The 14,962-nt window shown below is 39.5% G+C and overlaps 1 protein-coding gene across 1 annotated transcript in view; it reads right to left on the bottom strand.

The window, feature by feature from the left end:
* The window catches only part of ITGA8 (integrin subunit alpha 8), a gene marked incomplete at its 5' end in the record, with an annotated part of 113,845 nt that overhangs the window by 7,172 nt on the left and 91,711 nt on the right, over positions 1–14,962 (bottom strand). Inside the window, one exon of the mRNA XM_017729170.1 lies at positions 7,529–7,630. Coding sequence (XP_017584659.1) covers positions 7,529–7,630 — 102 coding nt within the window. The remainder of the gene's footprint in view (positions 1–7,528; positions 7,631–14,962) is intronic.

The following is a 14,962-nucleotide window of genomic DNA, read 5'->3' as shown; positions in this document are numbered from 1 at the left end:
ACAAAATGTAGGGACAAACTTTCTATGTAGGGTACTACTTGCTTTCTACCAAAGCTTCCACTGAGAGTTACACAGAAAATTCCAAGACACTACGCAGTCCTGGTGTCTGCACTTTAACATTGGCTCTGAAGATGAAGTACTTGCAGTGCTGGCCACACCACTGCTGATCTAACAAACACGGCTAATATACATCTTTGGAGCAGCTCTAACTAGTCATAAGTCTAAAATATTTCAAAAAGATAACATCTACAAAGAATAAATATGAGAGCTAATTAAAGCAAGAAAAAATTATTTTAAGGCAAAAAGCATTAATAAAACAACCCACGAAATCCCACCCTTATGTCCCAACAGATAGCCTGATGGTGTGATCAAGTGATCAACCATGCCAGTGCAGGAATACCATTTCCTTTGCCAGCCTCCTCTTTGGGTTGCTTCTTAACCACTGCAAAATTTCATAGCCTCTCTGCATCATTAGATTCAGCTAGAGCAGAGCTCATTTAGTGAGGATAAAATGTTTTTGAATGGCTCTGCTTGTGTCTCAGAGTGGCATTAAAATGCAAGGGCAGAGCAAATGAGAGAAGGGTCATCTGAACTGTCTGCAGAGATTCTTCCCGAGAAAAGCCAATTAAGGAAAAAGATGAATTCAAGTAAAAGGCTAACTGACCAGGGAAAACAGAAAGGATGCAGTTACAAGGGGCTGCTTGAAGCCTGTAGAAAACAATGAGCTCAGCTGTCCAAGCAAGAAAGCATCTCCCTTCTACTGCTTGAAAAGCATGTATGCTGCCCTGAAGCAAGCCTGATCACATACAGCACAAGAGTTGGGAAGTGCTGATGAAAATTCATGGGCCCCAAGACAGGAAAACCAGATTGATTCAAAAAACCTCAACTCATTCACCTCTGTTGGCAAACTCTGAGGTACTATGCACAGGAAGTTACAAATTTTAGTTATTGTTTGGAAAGGACCCGACACTGTCAACATACAGATTGCATATCTTAATCATCTAAGATTTGAGCTTCACTGTAGTTTCTATTCTTAACATTATCACTTACCTGAGCATGTTGCTGTGAAGCTGGAGCACTAATGTGAAAGACCACTTACAAAACCATCTTAAAAAATATTTGTAAAACAGCAGCAAAAATAAAAGGCAATCAGTGCTTTCTGTTGTCTCAAGTTTAACAAAATGACCCCATTATACAGCAAGATCAAATCTCAGGGAAGACCTATTTGCATGGAAAGACTTTATTTTGCCATTTCTGCTACTGATAGCTTCTGCCAAATTCCTAGGTGGCATAATGTGACTGAGATAAATACAAGAGGAAATGGGAGTCAGCATTGCTGCTTTAGGGTGGATTGTAGAACATTAGTAAAACAGAAGAAAAGGATTTTGACAAGCTGCCGGCCAGGTATGGTTGGCATGATAGATGGATGGTCACCCGGGTTCCAGGAAAGGATTAATTTCTGGAGTAGCCTGGAGGGGGCATGGCCAGGACCTGAAGGTTACTCTATACCACCTCACACTATTGCTGAGGCTGGGGGAAGGGAGCCTCTTCCAAAGTTCCTCCCAGTTGAGTAAGCATGGCAGAGGGAGCTGTCAGTATTGTCTATTGTCAGGGAGTTTCCCTGACAATCTTTCCTTTCTTGTACCCTCTGTCATTAGTATTGTTGCTGTTACTGTTAATTTTCTTATCTCATTGCTGTTTTCTGTAAATTTTTCTTATCTCAACTCAAGATCTTTACATTTTTTACCTTCAGTTCTTATCTCCAATCCTGTTGCAGGGTGAGAGGGAGGGGAAAGCAGGGAAGAGAGCAAGCGGTGCGTGATTTGGAGAGTGACAGTGGGAGAACTAAACTGGGGAGTACCGTTCCTAAACCATGACAACAATCTGCTGAAATGGTAATCCTGAATATGGAAATTATCTGAGTGGGCAGGTACTACTGTAGGAAGAACTTTTGGTTTACACATTTCTTCAGACAGTATTTGACTGAACCACATCTGGTTTGATGCCTTAGGTTTTAACTTTTATATTTTTCAAATTCTGTTCTGCTTAGTGTGTAACTGAAGTTTCTTGTAGCCTGTTAATTTCTGCTCTGTTGTGCTAGGTAGACATAACAAAGTCTCTCTGGGCCTGCTTTCCAAGGACACCCAGACCGTCCTAGGCCCAAAAAGTATAAACTGAAAAGCCTCTAAAGGGGGGTAAACGGAGGGCAATTATATCATTAAACTGAAGCTTTAATTGGAGAATCAACCCTATATGCAAATGAACCAAACCTATAAAAGTGCGAAGAACTCGTGACCTGTTGTCCATCTTGGGGTCCATCTTGGCAATAGCCTCTGGCCCCAGGGGGTACCTTTGAAGGACTTTCAAATAAATACCTGCCTTACTCCTGTCTAGTGTCTGTGTCTAGGAGGCCTCTCAAGGACTCAGTTCCTTGGGCACCACGTCCACTTTAACCCAATCTAAGGTAACTACTTCAGCACCACAGGTGCTCTCAGACAGGGGTGAAGTAAGGTGCTGCCTGGTGTTTGGGTCTGAATGGCTCATAGGGCTACATATGATTGCACAGCAGCAGAGCAACAACTAGACTCTTAATGTGTGCCAGCTCACTGTTCAAAATTAGGTAGGGTCAATCCAGACCTCAAAGCATGTTTGAGATCCTCCTGCAATCAGTGGAAACAGACTATTTCATTAGGGATGGTAGACAGATTTTGGATAAAGCTGATAGCAGTGTATGCAAATACAAGTACCCATGTTGCCTTTCCATGCCTTCTTTTATGTGCCACTTCCTAGATGTTTGTTGTATTTGTCTGTTGTGTTTTCTTTCCTCTTAGGCTACAAAAACAATAAGACCAGCTAGCTCTTCTTCTGGTATCTACAGAGCACCTATCAGCATGGATCCAGATAAGGACATGTGGATCTTCCTGAGGATGCTGAATAATGATGAGTGGTATAGCAGCACTCAGCCTTGCTTGTGCTGCCCGGGTTCAGAATCTTTTCTCCCTTCCTCCTTCTGTCATTCTGCCTTTACAGACAGTCAAGTGAACTTGTGGTTTAATTTCAGTAGCTCAGCTGGAGCTTGACAAATGTTGAAACATAAACAAGGAATTGTAATCTAGAAGAGCAGGGTATCATGTTTATAATCCTTAGATTATCAGCAATGAGCAAAACAGACAGCAGAAATTAGTCTATCCTGTATTAAGCAGAATGCTGCTGCAAAGCTGGCACATCTCTGTTCTCTTTTAGCCTGAGTGCAGCCAAAGCTAATGACATTTGCCTGCTAAAATCTTGAAACCATCCTGTTGCACCCACACACTTTTTTCCATGAATCCTTCTTTGTCTTAGGTTTTAAAAGCGAGGGGATGGTTGTGCTAAGTACTTGAGATTTATTTCCTGAGCAGGGGATTATTTGTAGGCATCAGTCTCACTCCTGCCTGTGTGCATTACCAGTAGGATATAATGCCCCCGGGCTGCCACCCTTTATACTCTACACAAAGACTTGCAAGGCTACTAATGCAACTGCTGCTGAACAGTTTGACACTGCAAGTCCTGAACACCCACAGAGCTGAGACAGAAGCTGGAGGGGTAGAAAGAAACAAAACATTCCTTCAGTTTTGTCTGCCTTGTTTCACCATTTTTACAGAGGACTGTCCCTTCTTCGCCCCATGCTGTCCACAACAGTTTTACATACGATTTTGATTTAAGACAAGTTTGTATTTTCAGCTTGGATTTCTGTTCTTCTCCATGTGGTAGGTTTAGCACTGCAGGATCAGAGCCAGGGAATGTTTCCAACTAAGGTGGCCAATAAGAAGTGGAATTTTTACACAAGTGTTGCATGTTGACACTGTACTTTAGATGTGTCTTGGCTTTCCTCTCCGTTCAGGACAAGACTTTATGTGGAACATTGAAAATAGTGCTTGCTTCTCTGTCAGGTGGGTGAAAAGCACAGCTCACAGACTTGAGAGGAGCCATTGACTTCTGACACTGCTGAATGTCTCACACCTTTTGTATGCAAAGGGTGCCTCAAGCACTGAGATGAGGGTGAAGTCAACCCAAGAGTTACAGACAGAGCCTTTGTTTGCTATTGGAAATAAAATCCATGCTGGTCTTAGCACAGATGCTGTCTGATAGTCTTAACTTCATAACCCCTCTTGTGGTTCCATGAAAGTCACTTGTTGCTTATGAAAGTGCTCTGCTGGGGAGGGTTTTATTTTCCTTTTTAAAATGTGCCAGTTAAGCACATTCTAAGTAGAAAAGATAATTATTAGGTTTTTTCCCACTGTATTTTGTACAGTTTGGATTTTGCTTCTGATTTTGGTGTTACTCAGTGTACGGTCTTCAAAATAGTCTTTGATTCCTCTTGAAGGGAGCACAAAGCAGAGAGAAGCACATGTAGAAAGTTGCTGGTTCACCAACAGTTCCATGTGTATAGATGGGAATTAGGTTTTACTGGTGCAAACTTCCAGCATCTGTGGTCAGAATTCAGTGCATGCTAGTGGGATTCTCACTTTTTTTTTTTTTCCCCTGGGTCTCTGAAAGACACACTTTAAAAAATAAATCAAGTTCTCCATAATTTATTATGCTACTTTAAGAAACAGTAGCTAAATTAATTACTACTCTAGTTTTACTACTTTTGCTGCCCAGGATGACCTTCCTTTAGTCTTCAGCAATTTTGCTTATAGAGGCTGAGATACAGGAATTCTTTTGTACTCCTACATGTCCCCATCCATACCTTTACAGCATGATGTTCTTATATGTTCTCAAAAAATGCTCAAAATAGAATGTAAAAGCTCCCTTGAGCTTGAAGTCACATTTATGTTTACATTTTACAAATGTTTATGCAAATACATTTCATGAGGAATATAAGCTTATCTAAAATGAAAGTGCTATCATCTTGTAATAAGTAAACAAAGTTGTAGGCCTTAGTCTGCAACCAGTTTTACTCACTGTAGGACACTGGTCAAACAGTTTATACTAAAGGCATCCACAGTGAAAAGCCTATCAAACATTTAAGAAAAGCAATCATATTTTATTACACTCCCAAACTGGCTCAAGAATCCTAAATTAAAATAGAGCAAATTGCTGCTTATTCTAACTTTGTACTTCTTGCAATAAAAAGTACTTTAATGTTGCACATGAAATTCACCAAGTAAGACAGTATTTACCACAATAATACTTGTAACAAAAAATTGAAAATTTTCTCTTGAATGATTCAGCTGTTAGCAAGGAAATCCAACCAGTTGTATAATACATGGTTGCAATTCTAAGACTACCAAAATTAATGGAAATACTATTGTAGATGTCAGTGGATTCTGGTTTAACATCCACGCTGATTTTCTGTTTGATGCATTTTCACTCGAATGTTTTACTATAGAAGGTCTAGATTTTCTTACATTTACGTAATGTTTCACCTTTGTATCATAACCCTGTGTACAAGACCCATGTGTTCAAGACCTATATTCCATGATGATGGAAATAAAGCCCTCAGTGCTGCAAATATGACCACATGACTCTGTAGGTTACTTATGTGCATGGGATTATTCATGCCATTAAAACTAAATGTAAATATCAGCCTGCATAATTGGAATCCAGCACTATATGAATTAAATGAAGGACATATGCTCTGTTCTTTTAAATGTATTATCTTCTCTATATAAACTTTAAAGTGTTAGCTGATTATGAGATGTACACTTTTGAAAATTAATTTAAAAAATATTTAAATCTTTCTTTCACTTCCACCCTTTCATTGTCTGAAAGAAAACCATAAACATTGAAATAAATCTTCAGAAGCTTTTAAAACACAACTAGTGATCTTTTTCAGAAGGAGCAAAAATATTAAGCTTTGCCCAACTTCAAGGAAATATTTCTTCTTGCAAGTGGAACATCAAAGAACTGGTGCATATAACACACCAAGCTGTAGAGCTGGCAAGTATCCACTGCCATGTCCAGATATGAAATGACATAAAAGCGTTATCATTTTTCAACATTTTACAGTTGCCATTATAGGCATTTTGCTGTAAATCATCTGCTGCAAATAACAAGCATTATACTGGCTGGAGTAAGAGAATGAAATGCTTATCTGAGCATTTGGTAGATCATCTGACACTTGTTGAGAACAGCAGGCTATCACCTGGGGTAAAGCACTTCAGTCCAGATGAAGGCCCCACTATCAACAGAATTCTGCACATGTGTTTCTGGTATGGAACACATGCTGCAAGAAAATAAAAAGAGCCCCAGTATATCTGTCAGCTTGGTGCCTTTGAACCTTTCTGGATGAATACTGCATTAAGCACCAATCCTCTCTAGTGAAATCATGGTTCTACTGATGAGGGAGGTTGGAGTCACTGTGCACACAGAACCAAGATTTTACCTTGTGTCTTCTCAGAGCAAGTATCAATCAACCATTAAATCTGTGCATGTACAAAACCAAACTTTATAGCCTGTACCCTCTGAAATATACTCAAAGTAAGCTATAAAGTGTATTATTCTGGTTTTCTAGGTAAGAAAATATTCTGCCCCTACTACTACATCTCAACAGACTGATAAGATATATTTTCACCACAGTTCAACTTGGCAAAGCTTGAACTGAGCTTGTATTTTAAAAGAAGGACTGTAACTGATGAATCATTATAATAATGAGAACATTAAGCCTTAAAATTTCAGATTACTCTTATACTAGAATAAATTTTTGCACACATATTTTACTTATTTCTATCAGTAATGAAAAAATAGAGTGAATTTTACACATGATATTAGACACCATGAGAAGCAAATTATTTTAAAGTGCTCCCCAAACCCAATGCTTCAGCACCAGCAAACAATTAAATCAAATTTATGCCTCCAAAATTAATTTTTCATATAGTACTCCAGGGCCATACAGATTTCAGTCTGCAAATAAGGCAAGTATTTTAGCATCTATCTATCTATCTATCTATCTATCTATCTATCTATCTATCTATCACTTCTGTAAGGATTACCAAGTAAATTTGTATCTTGCACTTGATGTGCTATGAGGTGGAAACCCTAGAAAGGCATACAAACCTTCCTGAAAATCAGGGTAACAAAGAAGCTTAATACAGATAAGAGAGAAGTTGCTGTAGACAACACATAAGCTTGTGGGAGAGAACTGCTGACTGGGAGAAGAGTGAGATCTCTAAACCTGACAGAAACATGATTTTGGATTTTGTATAAAAATTTCCTCCTGATTATCTTTTGCCCCAAACAAAGTAACTAGATTCTTGCTTTCATGGTTGTTTTCTTTTGGGTGAAAAATCCATCCTAATAGCAATAAAGCTGTCTGCACATTAGTGCAGCAAGAAATTATTTAAAAATGTAATTAGAATCACGTATCATCAACTTCCACAGAAAGTAATGAAATTATTTCCTTTAGGTAGTGATTCCTTCAGGAATTTACACTAGAAACACAGGAAAGACTAATCTCAATATTTTAATCTATAAAAACTTTCACAGCTGTGATTAGAGTGACCAAATACACGTGCTTCACACCAAGATATAATTTTCAGTTACTTACTGCTATGCTTCCCTCAGGGAGCTTTTCTGGTTGCACTTTATATGGCATGCTCTTAACTTTGAAGGAAACATTGGAAGAAAGACTGTAGAGACCATTCTTTCTCTGAAATTATAGGAAAAAAGAAATTATTAAACCCCCTATCTATATTTAAAAGCATTATGAAAAATAAGCAGACAAAAAAACCCCAGAGCACTGATTTCGTAAGTCAAAGATGGTTTCTGTTGGTGAAGAGTGCAGGAATTCTGAGACCTGTATGTGTCCATGAGATAAATAAATATCATAAAGCTGCAATACAAAGGTCCATGTTCAAAATGGGGAAGAAGGGTTAGATATGCAGAAAGACACATACAGTTGTTTCTCATAATTCTCTCTGAAACAGGTGAGTTAGAAGCATGAGGGAAGTTTATGGGGTGTCTGTGTTTTAAACTCTCACCTCGGCTCACCAAGATCAACAACCAATATGGGTATATTGAGAACATTTGCAGGCCTATGCTGAGACCAGGTTGGCAGAGCTTCCTGATAACATCAAAGGAATGGCTGTGCCTTCCCACCAAAGAACAATAGTAGGAACAAGCATCTTTGAACTTCAATTAGTCAGAATCACAGAATAGTTTGGGTTGGAAGGGCCCTCTAGAGATAACTAGTCCAACTCCTCTGCTAAGGCAGAGTCACCTAGACCAGGTACACTTCGAATGGGATTGATTTCCTATTAGAGAAGAGTTCAAAAATCCCACTCGCTTGCTTACTAAGTTGTGTCAATGTGAGCGGAATGTATAGCAGCCATTGTTTAACTGGCCACCTCATAAAATATTTATATAGCTGTCATTAAGCATTTCAACAAACCCAAAGAGGTGCACACAAAACATGCAACTGATTTTATGGGTGACACTACATGCAACTCATTTTGTATATCCCTTCCCATGTAAATTTGGTGTAGTGATATGGATCTCATTTGAAAGTGCTTTGATATTCTCTGAAGACTGCTAGATGGTTAAGGGTTAATATGGTCAATGGAATCCTGAGGGCTAGGAGTTATGACTGTTATATCCTTTTTCTATATTATTATTATTATTATTATTATTATTATTATTATACCATCCCAATTTTGCTACTGTCTTAACCCTTTATGAAATATGATGATCAGATTTCAACACAATGTTTGACTGATGATTTACAGAATAACATATCCTTTTAAGTAAAGCAGTCTTTCCTTTTGTCACCAGCTTCTTACAGTCCAGCATATTTGGAACACCTGCAAAACTTTCTCCTTCCTTCTATTTCTCACATATTTAGGAGTTCTGCTCCACTGACAAGATTTGGTTCCTGTGTGATTGTTCAACATCTTTTCCTCAGTTTTTCCCTGTAGTTTCCTGTTGCATCAAAGGCATAAACCCTCTCAAAGAACTGCTTTTCCTCCTTCAGCTGTGTTGTTGAGCAAAGACTGAGGTGAGAAGACCCCTTGATAACTTGGGCTACTATTTCTTTCCTTCAGTGATGGAGAAAGGTTTGTTTGTGAAAATGACCTGAAACAAGCATAACATAAACCTGGGAGCCAACCTGGATACATTTGAATGACTACGGCCCAAATCAAATTTTTCACAGAACTGCTGTGGTTGGAGAGCGTATTTGGAGTTTGTTTGCTCCAACCACAGGCACAGTAGAGTCAAGTAGAGCAGTATGCTCAGGACCATGTCCATTTAGGGTTTGAATATCTGCAAGAAAGGAAACTCCACAATCTCAAGAAGCAACCTATTCCAGTTTTCTACTACCCTCAAAGTAAAAAAAGGTTTTTTTCTTATGTTTAAATGGATTTTCCTTTATTTAAATTTGTGGTTCTTCCCTGTTCCTGGATATTGAGAAGACCCTGTAGTGTTTTCTTTACTCCCTCCTATCAGATGTTTATACACACTGATGAGATCCCTCCTGAGCTTCTTCTTCTCCAGACTGAATATTCCCATCTCTCTCATCCTCTCCTGCTATATCAAATGTGCAAGCCCTTAACCATCATTGTGGCTCTTAGCTGGACTTGCTGCAATATGTTCATGTCTCACTTTTCTCAGGGAGCCCAGGACTGAACTCCAGATCTGTTTCATCAGTGCTGAGTACCGAGGAAGATTCAATTCCCTTTGCCTGCTGCCAATGCTCTTCCTCATGCAGCCCAAGAGGTTGTTGACTTTCTTTTCTGCTAGGGTACACACAGTGTGCTCATGTTCAACTTCATGTCCAGCAGAACTCCAACATCCTTTGCTAGAATCCTGCCTTCCAGCTGGTTGGTTCCTAGCCTGTACTGGTGCATAGGATTATTCCTCCTGTGGTACAGCACTTTGCATTTCCCTTTGTCACACTATGAAATTCCTGCCAACTCGCTTCTCCAGCCTGTTGAGGTTCCTCTGAAGGGCAGTACAAAGAACTGGTATATCAATGACTCCTTCCACTTCACTACAATCTGCAAATTATCAGGCTATCAGGTTGGTAAGCATGATATCCCTTTTGTAAATTCAGGCTGACAGCTTCCAATGATCTTCCTCTCCTTGAGATGTTTGCAAATGGCTTCCACATTTTTTCTCCACCACCTTCTCTTCTCGGGGGTTGAAATAAGATTGACCTATAGTTCTCTGAATCCTCCTTGAAGACAGCTGTTACCATTTGCATTCTTGCAGTTTTCAAGAACTCCCCCCCAATCAGCATGAGCTTTCAAAGATAATTGAGAAAGGTCTCACATTGTTGTTGCCCCTCCTGCAGGACTTGTACTTGTATTCATCAGGTTCACTGGACTTTTGTATGTCCAATTTGTTTAAATGTTCCCCTATCCTGATATCCCTCCTCTGAAGATAAATGTTGATAGCTGCAAGTTTCCTCTCTGGTTGCAGAGGCCTTGGATTACTGTATGCAGGTTTTACCAGTAAAGACAAAACTGTGGAGGCATTGAGTAACTCAGCCTTTTCCATGTCCCATTCAGCAGAAGACCCATATTTTCCTTAGTCTTCTTTTGGCTATCAAATTTTTCACAGAACTGCTGTGGTTGGAGAGCGTATTTGGAGTTTGTTTGCTCCAACCACAGGCACAGTAGAGTCAAGTAGAGCAGTATGCTCAGGACCATGTCCATTTAGGGTTTGAATATCTGCAAGAAAGGAAACTCCACAATCTCAAGAAGCAACCTATTCCAGTTTTCTACTACCCTCAAAGTAAAAAAAGGTTTTTTTCTTATGTTTAAATGGATTTTCCTTTATTTAAATTTGTGGTTCTTCCCTGTTCCTGGATATTGAGAAGACCCTGTAGTGTTTTCTTTACTCCCTCCTATCAGATGTTTATACACACTGATGAGATCCCTCCTGAGCTTCTTCTTCTCCAGACTGAATATTCCCATCTCTCTCATCCTCTCCTGCTATATCAAATGTGCAAGCCCTTAACCATCATTGTGGCTCTTAGCTGGACTTGCTGCAATATGTTCATGTCTCACTTTTCTCCGGGAGCCCAGGACTGAACTCCAGATCTGTTTCATCAGTGCTGAGTACCGAGGAAGATTCAATTCCCTTTGCCTGCTGCCAATGCTCTTCCTCATGCAGCCCAAGAGGTTGTTGACTTTCTTTTCTGCTAGGGTACACACAGTGTGCTCATGTTCAACTTCATGTCCAGCAGAACTCCAACATCCTTTGCTAGAATCCTGCCTTCCAGCTGGTTGGTTCCTAGCCTGTACTGGTGCATAGGATTATTCCTCCTGTGGTACAGCACTTTGCATTTCCCTTTGTCACACTATGAAATTCCTGCCAACTCGCTTCTCCAGCCTGTTGAGGTTCCTCTGAAGGGCAGTACAAAGAACTGGTATATCAATGACTCCTTCCACTTCACTACAATCTGCAAATTATCAGGCTATCAGGTTGGTAAGCATGATATCCCTTTTGTAAATTCATGCTGACAGCTTCCAATGATCTTCCTCTCCTTGAGATGTTTGCAAATGGCTTCCACATTTTTTCTCCACCACCTTCTCTTCTCGGGGGTTGAAATAAGATTGACCTATAGTTCTCTGAATCCTCCTTGAAGACAGCTGTTACCATTTGCATTCTTGCAGTTTTCAAGAACTCCCCCCCAATCAGCATGAGCTTTCAAAGATAATTGAGAAAGGTCTCACATTGTTGTTGCCCCTCCTGCAGGACTTGTACTTGTATTCATCAGGTTCATTGGACTTTTGTATGTCCAATTTGTTTAAATGTTCCCCTGAAGATAAATGTTGATAGCTGCAAGTTTCCTCTCTGGTTGCAGAGGCCTTGGATTACTGTATGCAGGTTTTACCAGTAAAGACAAAACTGTGGAGGCATTGAGTAACTCAGCCTTTTCCATGTCCCATTCAGCAGAAGACCCATATTTTCCTTAGTCTTCTTTTGGCTGCTGATATAAAAGCCTCCTTAATACCCTTTAAGTCCCTTGCTAGGCTCAGGTCCTGGTGGGCTTCTACTTTCCTAACTCTGTCCCTGCATTCTCAGACCCTCTCTATATTCCTTATCCAGCCCCTGCACTGGGTCAATTGACTCTGCTTCCACCTCTTTCGTGTTTCATAGAACCATAGAATCATAAAGATTGGAAAAGATGATTGAGTGCAACCTTTAACCTATTACTATCTTTGTATGTCTGAGTTGTACCAGGGTGGTAAAACTCCCATTTGTCAGGATGGACAGTTCTTGAGCTTAAAGGAGGTGATTCTGATCCTGAAGAATCAGTAGTTCTTCTGGAACTCTCTTTTTTCCAGGATCATCTCCCATGGACTTCTTCCAAGCAGATCCCTGTAAAAGGTGCTCTCCTGAGCTCCAGGGCTGTAGTTCTGGTATTTGCCTTGTCTGTTCTCCTTTTTAAAAGCTAATTTTCTCTGCAAATATGTGAGGGTTTACTGGTGATAAAAAGCCAGCACAGTTATTGCCTTCTGGAACTCATTTGGCTATGCCATAATTTTGTTCTTTTAAAATATTGAGAGCAGCTGAATGGTTATTATCAGAAAATTCAACCTCTCATTGGTGCTTATACTGGGAAAGAGCAATACTAAAACATCTGTCTCAAACAACTACACAGGGATGGTCACATAAGCTGTCTAACACAGCATCAAATGAAAGGGAGCTACCTTTTTTATCAATAGAGCTTGAAATGAAAAATTAGACTTGGTAAGTAAGTTTTATACACTTTCATGATGCTGATCATCTATGGAGTGATATTCAAAAAAAAGATTTTTCCTTATCACCTTAATTATTTTCCATTTCCAGACTCAAACCATTCTTCATATTTTATACTTCAGCACTAGATTCCTCCTCACACAAAATCTCAGCATGTTTCTGTTGCTGTGCATTCAGAAAAAAAAATCTGAAAAAAGCTTTATCTTTTCAATCCCAAGCAATTCTTATTATGCAGGATTCTGGATATGATTATATGATTTATAAAAGTAATCTGTAATGGAGAGAGCAGAATAGGTTGTATTACTGAAGAAGTAGACATTAGACATTCAGACGGATTGGCTAAGGCATTAACTCTCTTGAAACCTCCTATAAAGGAAACACAGCACTAATGGAAAAATAAAGCCTTTCACCTACTATACTACAAATATGGCTTATTTCATTTTCAGCTTATATCAGCAACAAGAACACGAGAGGAGTGTACTTCCTGTGGATTAATGCTTGGCTTGGGTTAATAAGCTTGGGTTGTGACCACAGCTATCAACTCGCCTCAACCCTTCATTAGGCTCCTGGAAATACTGGAATACAGGAATGGAGACTATAAAAGACTAGAGGGTATTTTCCTGCATTTACAGAACTATGTGTTTGTGGCAAAGAACTTGAAAACAGTGACTGTGGTCAACACTGGTTGCAACCAGGATTCTTACTTGTACTAACACCTTTGAGATAGAAGTAGATGTCTATCCTACAGCCTTTTTAATAATTCTCAAGCCAATTGTAAGAAACAGCATTTCTTTACCATATAATTTTTTAAATAGTGTATGTTTAAATATTCAGTATTTACTGGAAGCTGCAGGACTTGTGGTTGGAAATTCAAGCCGAGGACTTAGTCATGGCTCAGAGTAAGGGGTAGAAAGGATTTGGTATTTGTGTCAGTGCTTAATGACCAACAGTAGACAGCCCAGCCCTAACTACACTGACCTTTTGTGTTAGAACAAGCAGAACCTGATCTTGTGCTCGTTGCTGAGACAGTAGTTTGCAATATTCTGGGAAGAAGACAAAACATGGCCATCCCCTGTGTTGTCTAGGTGGCAGATCCTGCCGATGTACTTATTAAAGCTTCTTTCTCTCTACATGCTTTTGTTTTACAAATAGATTTTTGAATTGAAGCCTTTGTTTTCTTTAAAAGTTGTGAGACAAAAAAGCAGACAGAAATGAGGGAAAGTGTTCCCAATAAATATTCAGTGCAGTGTTTTCCTAAGTACAATTGAGACCAAAATAATGTGAGAAGTGCTGGAAAATCTTTGACAATTTGAAGGACAGTTTTCCAGTCTCCAGTGGAAAGCTGGTGCTTTCTGCATACCTACACAGACCTGCTGACCCCCCCAAGGCATCTCTAAGGCATGTGGGCACCATGGTCAGAGAGCACACTGAAATGCAGAGACAAATCTGGCTCCCAGGGAGCTAGACTGAGGGTAGGAGGAACAAAACCTTTAGCAGCCTAAAGACTGGCAGATCATTGCTGTTCTGCAGATTTTAAGAGTTCAGCTACTGGAAAAAGTCCCCAGAACGACTCTGTTTCATTGCCTCTATGGAGAATTGTTCAGGCTTGTGGAAATCCTTTTCCTTCTGCTTAAATGTAGCCCAGTGAAGTCTCCCCAGCTGAAGTGCACATGCTTTCCCCACAGTGCTGCATGTTGTGGTGGTATTTTCACCACAAGAACTTATGACTTCTGCACATGGAGTTCAGAGCTGATACAACAATATTGGCGCTGTTTGATTAAAACTTGTTCCCTTTGTGTCTGCTGCAGTCTGGCACACTTTAAAGGCAGGAGGGTAAGCAACACCTTTTAAATACATGCTTTGGGAATTCATTAGCTCGCTTTCTTTGACCAATACATACCAAGATGTGAACTGCTGCCAATAGAGTAGCTCACATAAATGCTGAGAGTAGAGCTCATAAAACTACTTGTTCTTATTAATTTGCTTAAAAATGTACATGTGACTCTGTACATGGTCAAAAAGTATTTGTACTATTTGCAGCAAGAGGATATGTCCACCCAAATACAGTTCTGACCAAAGACAACACTCTGAAAATCAACACATCCTTCTCTCTATCATTATATTATTACACTTCACATATTATATTTTTACATTAATTTTAATAGCCTATTTTAAGTTATAATAGAGGCAGCTGTTTTGTTGTGATTCCAAAAGACTTCAATATACAGATTATGATGGTTATCAATTTAAGATGTTTATTTCTTCATATACCTAA

This window comes from Corvus brachyrhynchos, unplaced genomic scaffold, assembly GCF_000691975.1.
Source record: "Corvus brachyrhynchos isolate BGI_N302 unplaced genomic scaffold, ASM69197v1 scaffold142, whole genome shotgun sequence".
NCBI classification, from domain to species: domain Eukaryota; kingdom Metazoa; phylum Chordata; class Aves; order Passeriformes; family Corvidae; genus Corvus; species Corvus brachyrhynchos.
Note: the sequence above shows the minus strand (reverse complement) of the source record. Positions and strands in the feature narration are given on the sequence as shown.